The sequence below is a fragment of the Thalassophryne amazonica genome, chromosome 9 (assembly GCF_902500255.1).
Source record: "Thalassophryne amazonica chromosome 9, fThaAma1.1, whole genome shotgun sequence".
Taxonomy (NCBI): Eukaryota; Metazoa; Chordata; class Actinopteri; order Batrachoidiformes; family Batrachoididae; genus Thalassophryne; species Thalassophryne amazonica.
Genome location: NC_047111.1, coordinates 16045366 through 16058174, shown reverse-complemented (window position 1 = coordinate 16058174; position 12809 = coordinate 16045366). Strand labels below are relative to the sequence as shown.

The window sequence follows — 12809 nt, the reverse complement described above, 5'->3', positions numbered from 1 at the left end:
TCTTAGGTGGGGGACAGACAGGGGTGTAAACAGGCACGTGCTGTTGGGTGACGCACCCCCTCCCCCACTGCACTCCTTATAAACAATCTGTCACTGTGATTGACTGAAATTCAACTTGAAGTCCATACATCCATTCATGCATCTTCTTCCCACAGTCACCCCAAGAAGCCTATAGATGTTGGGGTGAAAAGGTCAAATTTCAAGGTCACTAGAGCATACTTATGAGTGCAAATAGTGACTTTTTGTAACTGCCTGATTTTGATCAAATTTCATGTTTTGTTAAACGTATTGTCCCTAAGAAGCATTTTGACATTTTGACCTCAGGCTCAAAACATCAAAGGTCAAGGTCACTGTAGCGTACTTTCCAAAAATCTTGCACTTTTCAACAAACAGTTTCCCAAACCTGTGACGTGTGTCGATGAGGAATGTTGATTCAGATCAGGGTTTGCTTGAGGCCACGTTGTTCTGTGCTCTTATCTGACTGGCTGACTGTCATTTACAGTGATCTGCAGACCGAACACATACATTCCACCCAGATGAGTCTCTTTTAGTTGTTTTGAACTGAAAGAAAGTTCATACTCTCTCTCTCATGTGCATGTTTTTTTTTTAATTCATGTATGTGGTAACTTGTACAAGTATGTTGTAGAATGTGAGCGGGACATGTGCATGTGTGGCGTTCCTGTTTTACGCTCTATCAGGAATGAGGAGCAAACTGCAGCAGCTGAGTGTCTCCACTGAAAGGTCACCTGCTGTCAGCAAACATCTCCGCTGATCTTGGCGCCTTTTTTTAACATCTCCTGCAGAAAAGTGTCAGATTTCCAAAGAGACAAAGATCCACCTGGTTACAATAAAATGTTTCACACCCTGAAAGAGACGGAGGCTTTAATGCAAATGATTCAAATAACAGAAAATAGTTGATGGACTCTTTCTTTGCTATTTTCTTTTTGTAATTATAAATGAATAAAAGCTTGAACTTTAACACATCTGATATTTTGTGACATTAAGGCACATCAGCCTTTTTATTTCAAAGGCACAAAAAGAACAGAAAAAAAATTGATAGTAAAAACCTCCACATCAGTCATGTTCGTCCTTGGTGTCATATTCAGACTGAAACTCTACGATCGTGTTTCCTGCTCAGTATCACTTACACGGATCAGCTGAGGAGCTATAGGCTGAGAGGAATCTATGGATAACCTGAAGGACATTTATACCACCACAATACTATCTATATGAAGTCTGCAGACTGAGTTGGTCTAAAAGTCTCACTTATCTCCCTTTCTGAGGAGCCACGGCCTAAACATGGGAAAAGCAGGACTATACAGAAACAAAGGTGAGAGATGAGGATCAAAGTCACTATCAGGATCATTCATTCATTCATTCATTCATTCATCTTCTACCGCTTAGTCCAATTAAGGGTTGCGGGGGGCTGGAGCCTATCCCAGCAGTCATAGAGCGCAAGGCGGGTTACACCCAGGACAGGATGCCAGTCTGTCGCAGGGCCACAAACAGACAAACAAACACAGACACACCCACACACACACCTACGGACAATTTAAAGACTCCAATCCACCTAACCAGCATGTCTTTGAATGTGGGAGGAAACCGGAGCACCCGGAGGAAACCTACACACACATGGGGAGAACATGCAAATTCCACACAGAAAGGCCACGGGAATTGAACCCATGACCTTCTCGCTGTGAGGCAACAGTGCTAACCACTAAGCCACCATGCTGCCCTCTATCAGGATCATAAATACTGAAATCAAAGATGTGTTATAAGAATCAAAATTCACGATCAATGATGAGTGGTCCAGAAAACAGATAAGCATCAAAGTCACAATCAGGATCAAAGAGCAGAAAAATCAAAGATGAGTGATCAGGATCAAGAGTCATAATCAAAGATGAGTGGCCCAGAAGATAGATCAGGATCAAAGTCACAATCTGTATCAAAGGTCAAGAAAATGAAATATGAGTGATCAGGATCAAACGTCACGATCAAAGATGAGTGGTCCAGAAAAGAGATCAAGATCTGGACCAAAGTTATAATCAGGATCAAAGATCAGGAAAATGAAAAATGAGTGATCAAGATCAAAAGTCGTGATCAAAGATGAGTGGTCCAGAAGATGGATCAGGATCAAAGTCACAATCTCGATCAAATGTCAGGAAAATCAAATATGAGCTACCAAGACCAAAAGCCATGATCATAGATGAGTGGTCCAGAAAACAGATCAGGATCAAAGTCACAATCAGGATCAAAGAGCAGGAAAATCAAAGATGAGTGGTCCAGAAGAGAGTTTGGGATTTGGACCAAAGTTACAATCAGGATCAAAGATCAGGAAAATGAAAAATGAGCAATCAGGATCAAAAGTCATGATCAAAGATGAGTGGTCCAGAAGATGGATCAGGATCAAAGTCACAATCTCGATCAAATGTCAGGAAAATCAAACATGAGTTACCAAGACCAAAAGCCACAATCATAGATGAGTGGTCCAGAAAACAGATCAGGATCAAAGTCACAATCAGGATCAAAGAGCAGGAAAATGAAGATGATTGATCAGGATCAAGAGTCATGATCAAAGATGAGTGGCCCAGAAGATAGATCAGGATCAAATTTACAATCTGTATCAAAGGTCAGGAAAATGAAATATGAGTGATCAGGATCAAAAGTCACGATCAGAGATGAGTGGTCCAGAAGAGAGATTGGGATCTGGACCAAAGTTACGGTCAGGATCAAATATCAGGAAAATCAAATATGAGTTATTAAGACCAAAAGCCATGATCATATAGATGAGTGATCCAGAAGAAAAATCTGGATTGGGATCAAAGTCACAATCAGGATCAAAGGGCAGGAAAATAAAAAATGAGTAGTGATCAGAATCAAATATCATGAATAAAGATGAGTGGTTAAGAACAAAGAACATGATCAAATTCAAAATCAGGACCAGAGATCACATCCTCAGATGTACTTTGGCCCAAATCCAGTTCTGGTGTTTGAAGCAGGATCAGTAGAATGGATTAAGACTTGAAATTCCTTTATAGTTTAACTTTCAGTGCAGGTGGACTTGTGGGTTTGTGATTGGATGAACAAAATACAGTTTATAGGAGCGTCTGTCTGTGTCCTTGGAAATGATACTTCCTCTGACTAGTTTGATATCATTTAGATGATAAACATTTTAGGTATTAACTGCATCTCATAGAGGTCTCTGCTGCCACCAAGAGGAAGGACAGTGGAACAACATTTCTCTGTCCCAGAGACATTTGTGATCAACTTTCTGGGCTAAAAGCAATCAAATTTCATGAACGTGCTAATCGTGCATGTCGGGCTACGTTCACATTACTGATTGAAGTGACCTGGAACTGTGACACAGATTTGATCTTTTGTGAGCAGTTTGGACATTTTTTTACCTCTGCGTTTGTTTGTCTGTTTCTTTGTTTGCTTGTTTGCTTGCGGGATAACTAAAAAAAAAATTAAAAAATGAAGGAGCGGATTCAAATGGATTTTGGTAGGCAGATTGATAATGTTTTGGGAAATAATTGATTCAACTTTGGAGATGATCAGGAATATATTCAGGAAGTGAGATACAGAAAAATATTTGGCACATTACGATTTTTAACTGTAAACGTTATGAGAAAATGTTGCTGAAATTTACTGAGCAGATTGATAATATTGTAGAAAAGAAGAGATTTTATTTTGAAATTGATCAGAAACATATTTTGTATCCAGGATCCAGAAGAAATTTTAAGTAATCAGGAACATTTAATGCAAACATTTAGGAATTAACTTCCTCCATAGCATTTTGTGAGCAGATGAATCACATCCTGGGAAACAATTTATGTGATATTTGAGTTGATCCGGAAAATATTCTGAAGATGGGATTCAGAATAATGTTAATCCACCCCCCAAACACACACAACTCACCTGTCTGGCTCAGATCAACTCCACACCCCCCAGTTTGGGAACCTCTGTCCAACACGACACGTAAAGATGAGTGCGTTTTTGCTCTCAAAATGCTAACATTGTTTTGCTCTCTGACTTTCTTGTAGACTGAAATGTGGGAGTGCACTTCCACCACCGCCCAGTAGGGAGCAGTAGCTCCTCAGAAAGCAGCTGATTGAGGACAACATAAAATAAATAAATACATAAAATAATAATAATCACATCATCATCTTTGTTTGAGGCAGACGTGCGCTCTCATGCTAAGAGCATCAGGTGCAAACCACACACGGCTAACGTCTTCATTTGTAGCATCTGGAAGCAGGAATCCAGGAAGTCCTCCGTCCAGCTGTGGACACATCTCATGTCTCACTGGACAACATGTGTGGGTCTGTGTAACCAGCTCCAGGGTTAAGGCTTCAGTGGTAAGTCTGGTACTGGGTTGAGGTTCCCATTGGGTTCCTTGGGTTCAGGATTGGACCTGTTGGTTTTGGGTTTTTTCTGGGGAACTGGCCTTCTATGGCGCCTCTTCTTAGGCTGAAGGTCTCGTGCAGAGTTGACCTGTGTTGGATCCAGCAGAGAGTCCAAGTGCAGCTTCCCACTCTGAGCATCTGAAGACTCATCGATAAATGCCAGGTTCTCGCCAAAGTAGTCCAGAGGCTGAGACAGGTGGACGTCTGGAAGACCGTCAGGCTTTTCAGGCTCAGCAGTTTTTTCTTCAGGCACACGTTCTGTCTGAGTGGCCTGAGATCCTGTTTCTGACCCAGATTCGGATTCATTAGAAGAGGACTGAGAAGAAGAGGAAGATCCAGAGTCTGTCAAACTCTCAGGCTGGTTGTCGTTGCCCTCAGGGGCCCCGTTAGCTGCTGCATTAGGACCATTCCGGCGAGAGCCATGGCGGCGCTTTCGCCTCCGCCGTTTGAAGGGGTCGTCCATTTTTCCTGCAATGCGAAAGTCGACCGACATGTTCTGGATGTTCTGAGTCCAGTCGGTGGCGTGAGCTCGCAGTTCTTCCATCTGAAAGAAGAAGACAATAAACCCAGAGGTGACGCTCGCCGGGGAGATGACGCATGAGAAATCGTGGACAGGAGAGGAGAAGACGTACCTCAGCTCTGGTCTTCTTGGACAGAACCCGAAGCCAGTTACCGATCATAGTGAGGATGGAGGCAAAGTAAGCCAGACCCAGCAGGATCCAGAACCAGACTAAAGGTTTGTACCAGTGGTCGCTGCCTGCATCCCCAGAGTCCCCTGGGAGCAGAAGCAGGTCGCTGCGTTAATGCAACTCTTACAAACGTACGAGTAAATAAAAGTGAATGACGTGCGGAAGATAATCAATAATCCACCTCATTCAAGAGAACACTCCTGAATAATTCATGCAGAAGATGAAAATTGTTTCTCCTACATGAACGTAATGCATTCCAGCTGACAGTTATAGTTATGGATGATCAGTGAAGTCATCCCATTCATACTTCAAAAAATTATTGACAGATTACGAAAACCAATAAAAATATGAATATGAAAAGAAAAGCCACCACTAATGGAGGAACCTTCAGCAGTTCCTCAGCTGTGATCCTGAGGTTCTGTAACACTTCTGCTCTTAAATGCATCAAAAAAAGAACCATTAGGATTCAGATCACTAAGGTAGGAGGTCCACATTAAGACCTGAGGCCTCTTGTACAAAGAGGATGTCCTACTAAAAGTTGGCGTACGCCAAAACCCAAAATGTGGCGTAAGCACAAATATATTCAGATGTATGAAAGTGTGCGATGGCATGAATCCACACGTTCCGTTTGTTCGTCCCACTGAACGTGGAACCAAACTCCTCCCTGGCCACACCCCATTTAAATATGCAATTTCATGTAAATAAGCCCTTTGAGCAGTGATTCCCCACGACGTCACATCAGACAACATGAACACAGGAAATAAATGATACTACAGATGACTGGAAATGACGTGGAGACACACAGGGACAGTTTATTCAGTACACTGTTAAACGGATTAATCATGAAACTAGAAAAATGTTTGTGGGAGCTATAGTGCAGCGGATAAGAGAATATTTAGAGGGGAATCCTGCAAATGGTGATAAAACCATCAAATTCGGTAGAAATACTCCTTAGACAATCCTCTTTTGAAAAAACCGATTGGCCACTTGACTTTTCAATCGGTGGTCAGGTAGGGGTCAATTGAAGAATTACAGAGAGGCCAAAATTAAAAGATGCTCCAATCATATTGAAAAATATTCCACATTATTTTCCTGATCATAAAGATTCCAAAAAGGTATAGTTTGGACTATCTGTGACTGAATTCTATGGAGTTACGGGATAAAAACAGCAAGAATGGTGACAAAGGTGATGCAAAGTGATGCAAATTACTAGTTGAGTTAACACGGTATTAAAAAGGAATAGTTTGGACCATGTATCATCCTTACTTATCACGTTACGGGGTAACATATATCACATGTCATAGAATCCAATAGACGTAGACCTTGTTTGACCTTTACTTTAGAGACCAAGCATTCAACACTGTCAAAACTATTCCATTTATTAATACTATTAGCTCAACCAATAATTTGCATCACTTTTTACCAAAATTGGAGCAACTTTAACTTTTGACCACTGTACAAAATGACACTGACCTTTGTCACCATTCTTTCTGTTTTTATCCCGTAACTCCATAGAATTCAGTCACAGATAGTCCAAACTATACCTTTGGAATCTTTATGATCAGGCAAATAATGTGGAATATTTTTCAATATGATTGGAGCATCTTTTAATTTTGACGTCTGTGTAATTCTTCAATTGACCCCTACCTGACCACCGATTGAAAAGTCAAGTGGCCAATTGTTTTTTCAAAAGTGTTTAAGGAGTATTTCTGCTCAATTTGATGTTTTTATCACTATTTGCATGATTGTTTCACTTATCTGCTGCACTACTACAGTGTGTGTGTGTGTGTGTGTGTGTGTGTGTGTGTGTGTGTGTGTGTGTGTGTGTGTGTGTGTGTGTGTGTGTGTGTGTGTGTGTGTGTGTGTGTGTGCATGATGACGACACGCAGAACAGTGCACACACACTGACATTAAAAAGGTGAGGCGTGCCTCGGCTGACAGTGTGACATCACAACTTACACACGCATTTATTGACAAATACTGAAAACAGGAAGCCTGTTAAGAAGCTCTGCAGCTCACCATCGAGTAGAAATTTTCAAAACTTAATAATAATAATCATAATAAACATATGTGAATGTGCACATGCCCAAATGTGGCCCCACTGGTTTACGTTCGGATAAATTATGCAAATACACTATTTACACAGAAGCAGCTACTTAATTTTCTATTGTAGGATTAATAAAGTTGTTTGATTGATTGAGGAGCTGCCATAGCGCACCGTGCCAACAACCAGCCTGATGCGCATTTGCGCATCACATACGATGTGAACCTGTGTGCAGTCAATAGCTCTGATTACATGGAAACCGGCTCTCGCTGCAAAATGGCGCTTTAATGTTGGAATGTGATGTACCTGGATGAGATTTGGATGATTGTGTCCCACACAGCTGGCTCGGCTCAGCTCACGGTTGACTGGCACACTCCTGACCAATCAGCCAGCTTCTGCTGGAATGCCCCTGTTTCCAGGAAGTGCGACGTGGTCAGCGCCTGTGTGGGCACAGACAATTGCCTGGCTCCTCGCCATATTGTGCTCTGGGACAGCTGCAGTTCTGTGCGCAACTCCAATATCAGTGGCCTTGGTAATCAAAATCAGTTTATGAGCCAATTATTGTCATTTGCAAGTAAATCCTTGCGTTCCCCGAATACATGTTCACGTTGGATTGCACCATTTGCACCAAATATAATTGCAAACACATGAGTGTGTTAATTGCTCATCACTGTGTTGCTGATGTGCACATCACTCTGATGGCATGGAACAATAGCTGTAGAAATGTGCGTATGCCAGCCAGGATTTTTATGTGACGCACTGCACATTTCCACGCTCAAGTCAGTTTTGATACATCTGAACGCTGGCGTGGAGATGGACGTACACCACGTTTTTGTGCGTAAGCACGCTTTGTACATGAGGCCCCTGGTGATTAACAATGCACTGCACTAAAGACCTAAAACAACCTCAGGACCACAAATAAGGAACTGATGGAGTTGGTGTCCATCAGAGGCCTGATGGACACCTGCACACTAGACACACAACAACATAGTCCATGAGGCAGTAGACAATTTTGACCTAATCACTATCACATAAGGGGACTAAACAACACTTCCAATCCAGCCTCAGTGTATCATGACCTACACAAAAAAGTGTATGGCGCCCATCCAGGGTGGTAGTTGGTCATCAGGCAAAAATTACATGGGGTCAAAATAAAAAAAAAATGCTCCAATCATATTGAAAAGTATATCACATTATTTGTCAGATCATAGGAATTCCAAAAAGGTATAGTTTGAAATATCTATGACTGAATGTTATGGAGTTATGGGGTAAAAACAGCAAAAATTGTGACAAAGGGGTCAAAATTAAAGTTGCTCCAGTTTAGGTAAAAGTCATGCAAATTACTGGTTGAGCAAATAAGATTAATAAGTGTAATATTTTTGACCATGTTGAATGTTTGGTCTCCAAAGCAAAATTGGCACCACTTTAATTGTCCCTTGTACAAATTGAGATTGACATTTGTCAAAATGTTTGCTGTTTTTACATCATAATTCCAGAACATTGAGTCATAGATAGTCCAAACCAAATGTTTTTGGAATCCGTATGATCAAACAAAAAATGTAGTATAGTTTTCAACATGATTGGAGCATTTTTATATTTTGACCCCTGTCTAATTCTTCATTGACACCTACCTGGCAACAGCTGCCACCCTGGATGGCCACCATACATTTGTGTAGGTCATGGTACACTGAGGCTAGATTGTAAGTGTTGTTTAGTCCCCTTAAGTGGTACAGAAATCTTGCTTTGTCCACGGACTAATATAAATGTACAAGTAACAATGCAACAAAATTGACATGAGAGCATAAATCACCATGGCTTTACCCCTAAATCTGCAGAAGATACCCCTCTTTGACTGAAGTCTACATATGGTTGATTAACTTGTGTACCTGCAACATAGTCACCGAAGCCCACAGTGGTGAGGGTGATAACTACAAAGTAGGCAGCTTCCAGCAGACTCCATCCCTCCACTCTTTGGAAAACCAGAATAGGCACAGCAACAAAGATGAGGCAACCCAGCAGGATGGACAGGACGGCTGAGATCACACGTACAATGGTGGCACTGATCCGCCATTTCTGCCAGCAGGGTGAAAGCCACACAGAAATAAAATAAATAGAAATATACTGAATGTGCCATGCAAGCAAGTTATCACCAGCAAGCCTTGTTGAGGGTCTTACCAGGAAGACCATCTCTATTTTGGCAATGGTCTTCCTCAGCGCAGTACCCAGATGGTCTCCAACACCAGCTAGCAAGAAACCAAACATCGGGATTCCCACCAGGGCGTAGAAGATGCAAAACAGCTGCCCACCTTCTGTCTTTGGGGAGATGTTTCCAAAACCTGGACAAGGAAGTACAGCAGGCAAATGATTTGAAAGCATCATCATCTTCATTGTCATCATCAGCGTCATCATTATCATCATCGTCATTATCATCGTCATCATTGTCATCATCATCATCACCATCATCATCGTCATCATTGTAATCATCATCAGCGTCATCATCGTCATCAGCATCATCATCACTGTCATCATCACTGTCATTGTCATCATCTTCGTCAGCGTCATTATCGTCATCATTGTAATCGTCATCATCTTCGTCATCATTGTCATCGTCATCATCTTCACTGTCATCATCATTGTCATCATCATCATCATCTTTGGCATCATCATCATCAGCATCATCATCGTCATCAGCATCATCATCACTGTCATCATCACTGTCATTGTCATCATCTTCGTCAGCGTCATTATCGTCATCATTGTAATCGTCATCATTGTCATCATTGTCATCTTCACTGTCATCATCATTGTCATCATCATTTTCGTCATCATCATCATCAGCATCATCATCACTGTCATCATCACTGTCATTGTCATCATCTTCGTCAGCGTCATTATCGTCATCATTGTAATCGTCATCATCTTCGTCATCATTGTCATCATCTTCACTGTCATCATCATTGTCATCATCATCATCTTCGGCATCGTCATCATCATCGTCATTGTCATCATTGTCATCATTGTTGTCATCGTCATCATCACCATCATCATCATCATCATCAACATCATTGTCGTCATTATCATCGTGATCATCATCATTGTCATTATTATTATCATTACTATTCTCATTATGATGGAGCTGCTGCCCCCGCGACCCGAACCCGGAAAAGCGGTTGAAGATGAGTGTATGAGTGTACTCTCATTATTATTAACATGATTATCAACATTTATTATTATATTATTATTATTATATTATTATTAATATTACCTTTCACTGCAGCCTCCAGTTTTGTAGTCTGAAATGCATTAATAAAACAAATAGGCATGTACATCTGCAGGTCCTCAGTATAACAGTGAAAATCAGTGATTATTGCTGCATATAATCTGACAAAGAGAAAACCACAGTGGACCCGAAACAGAATCCTGGGGTACCCCACACCTCACTGCAAAAAGTCAAACGCTGTACCATTGTGAAATCGACCTGATAAGTTGGACCTCAACCACAAAAGTACCCAACCAGAAATGACTAAATTAATTTTCCACCCTGTAAATAACATATGATGATAAACTGTCAAAGTCTGCATTAAGATCGAACAAGACATTTCTATTCACAGCCAGCAACAAATTATTCATCACTTTAGTGAATGCAATCTTAGAATGTACCATAAACACCAACTGTAAGGGCTGAAGACGTTCATTACAGATCAACCAGGTCGTTCTGAGATCTAATGTTGAGGTTCTACTGGACACTCACCAATGGTGGTGATGACTGTCCCTGAGAAAAAAAAGGCACTGGCCAGGTCCCACTGACTGACGAAGGTGGTGTTACTGGCAGGATCCACTCCTTCACCGACAGCCTCCACCACCTCCTGGGATTGGAACATGTAGATGGAATTAGGTTAAGAAGCATCTGATATATGAGGAACCAGGATTTAAATGTGGATGTGAGGAGATAATGAAATAACCAAGGATAAGATGTCCAGTACAGGTTTGAGAAGACTCATAAACACTTAAAGTGTGATTATTTTCCAACATTCTGAAAGTTTCAAAGGTACATAAGTAATCTCCAATTAACAATCAAATATCTATAACTTCATTTATGACTTCATCACCAGTATGAGACCTCATGAAATGTGTCATATTTTGTTTCTGCACAAGCTCTTGGTCAGTGACGCCTCCATTCCGTCCTGAGAATATTGAACGTGGAGATAATATAACGCTGTAATCTGTAATTATCTGCTTTGTGTCTGCTGATACGTGAAGACGTTTGTTCATTTAAAGCTGAATAGGATGCTATGATTGAACACAACTTCTGCAGACTCTTTAATCTGTGTGACGTTTTGGTGACAGAGTCTGTCTGCTGGACGGACACCGCGTGTCTCTGTCCCATCAGCTGTGATTCAGTTCTAATTGCTTCCAGTCGTTGTGCATTCATTTAAATCAATATACGAGTATGTACTAATTAGTATTGGTGCATTCAACTGTTTCCCAGACCTCAGTTTTTCAGCTCCAGTAGCAACAAAAGAAAACACAGTTTCTCAACAATCAGGATCTGGGTCACAACGCTGTTCTGACACTTGAAAAGAAAAACTATCCATCAGCGGACAATTCGTCATAAATCATTTAAACAACCACTAAATCAGAATTATGATATGTTACATATGTTACAAATGCTACATCATAATTGTGACATACTGCAACCCCAATTCCAATGAAGTTGGGACTTTGTGTAAAATGTAAATAAAAACAGAATACAATGATTTGCAAATCCTCTTCAACCTATATTAAATTGAATACACCACAAAGACAAGATATTTAATGTTCAACCTGATAAACTTTATTGTTTTGTGCAAATATTTGCTCATTTTGACATGGATGCCTGCAACATGTTTCAAAAAAGCTGGGACAGTGGTATGTTTACCACTGTGTTACATCATCTTTCCTTCTAACAACACTCAATAAGCATTTGGGAACTGAGGACACTAATTGTTGAAGCTTTGTAGGTGTAGTTCTTTCCCATTCTTGCTTGATGTACGACTTCAGTTGTTCAACAGTCCGGGGTCTCTGTTGTCGTATTTTGCGTTTCATAATGCGCCACACATTTTCAGTGCGCGACATGTCTGGACTGCAGGCAGGCCAGTCTAGTACCCGCACTCTTTTACTACAAAGCCACGCTGTTGTAACACGTGCAGAATGTGGCTTGGCATTGTCTTGCTGAAATAAGCGGGGATGTCCCTGAAAAAGACGTTGCTTGGATGGCAGCATGTGTTGCTCCAAAACCTGGATGTACCTTTCAGCACTGATGGTACCATCACAGATGGGCACTAACACACCCCCATACCATCACAGATGCTGGCTTTTGAACTTTGCACTGGTAACAATGTGGATGGTCTTTTTCCTCCTTTGTCTAGAGGACACAACGTCCATGATTTCCAAAAACAATTTGAAATGTGGACTCATCAGACCACAGCACACTTTTCCACTTTGCGTCTATCCATTTCAAATGAGCTCGGGCCCAGAGAAGGCAGCGGTGTTTCTGGATGTTGTTGATGTATGGCTTTCACTTTGCATGGTAGAGTTTTAACTTGCACTTGTAGATGTAGCGACGAACTGTGTTAACTGACAATGGTTTTCTGAAGTGTTCCTGAGCCCACACGGTCCAGGGGTGGCCAA

At 41.2% G+C, this 12809-nt stretch overlaps 1 protein-coding gene across 1 annotated transcript; it reads right to left on the bottom strand.

Moving 5' to 3' along the window:
- Nucleotides 1-4047: 4047 nt before the first annotated feature.
- On the bottom strand, nt 4048-11229 carry LOC117516805 (potassium channel subfamily K member 4). The gene is made up of 5 exons (XM_034177661.1): nt 10891-11229; nt 9315-9475; nt 9026-9212; nt 5039-5181; nt 4048-4950 (listed from the first exon to the last, which is right to left on the bottom strand). Exons 1-5 carry the CDS (start codon nt 11018-11020, stop codon nt 4345-4347), a joined length of 1227 nt encoding a protein of 408 aa, XP_034033552.1. The 5' UTR covers nt 11021-11229; the 3' UTR covers nt 4048-4344.
- Between the last annotated feature and the right edge of the window lie 1580 nt (nt 11230-12809).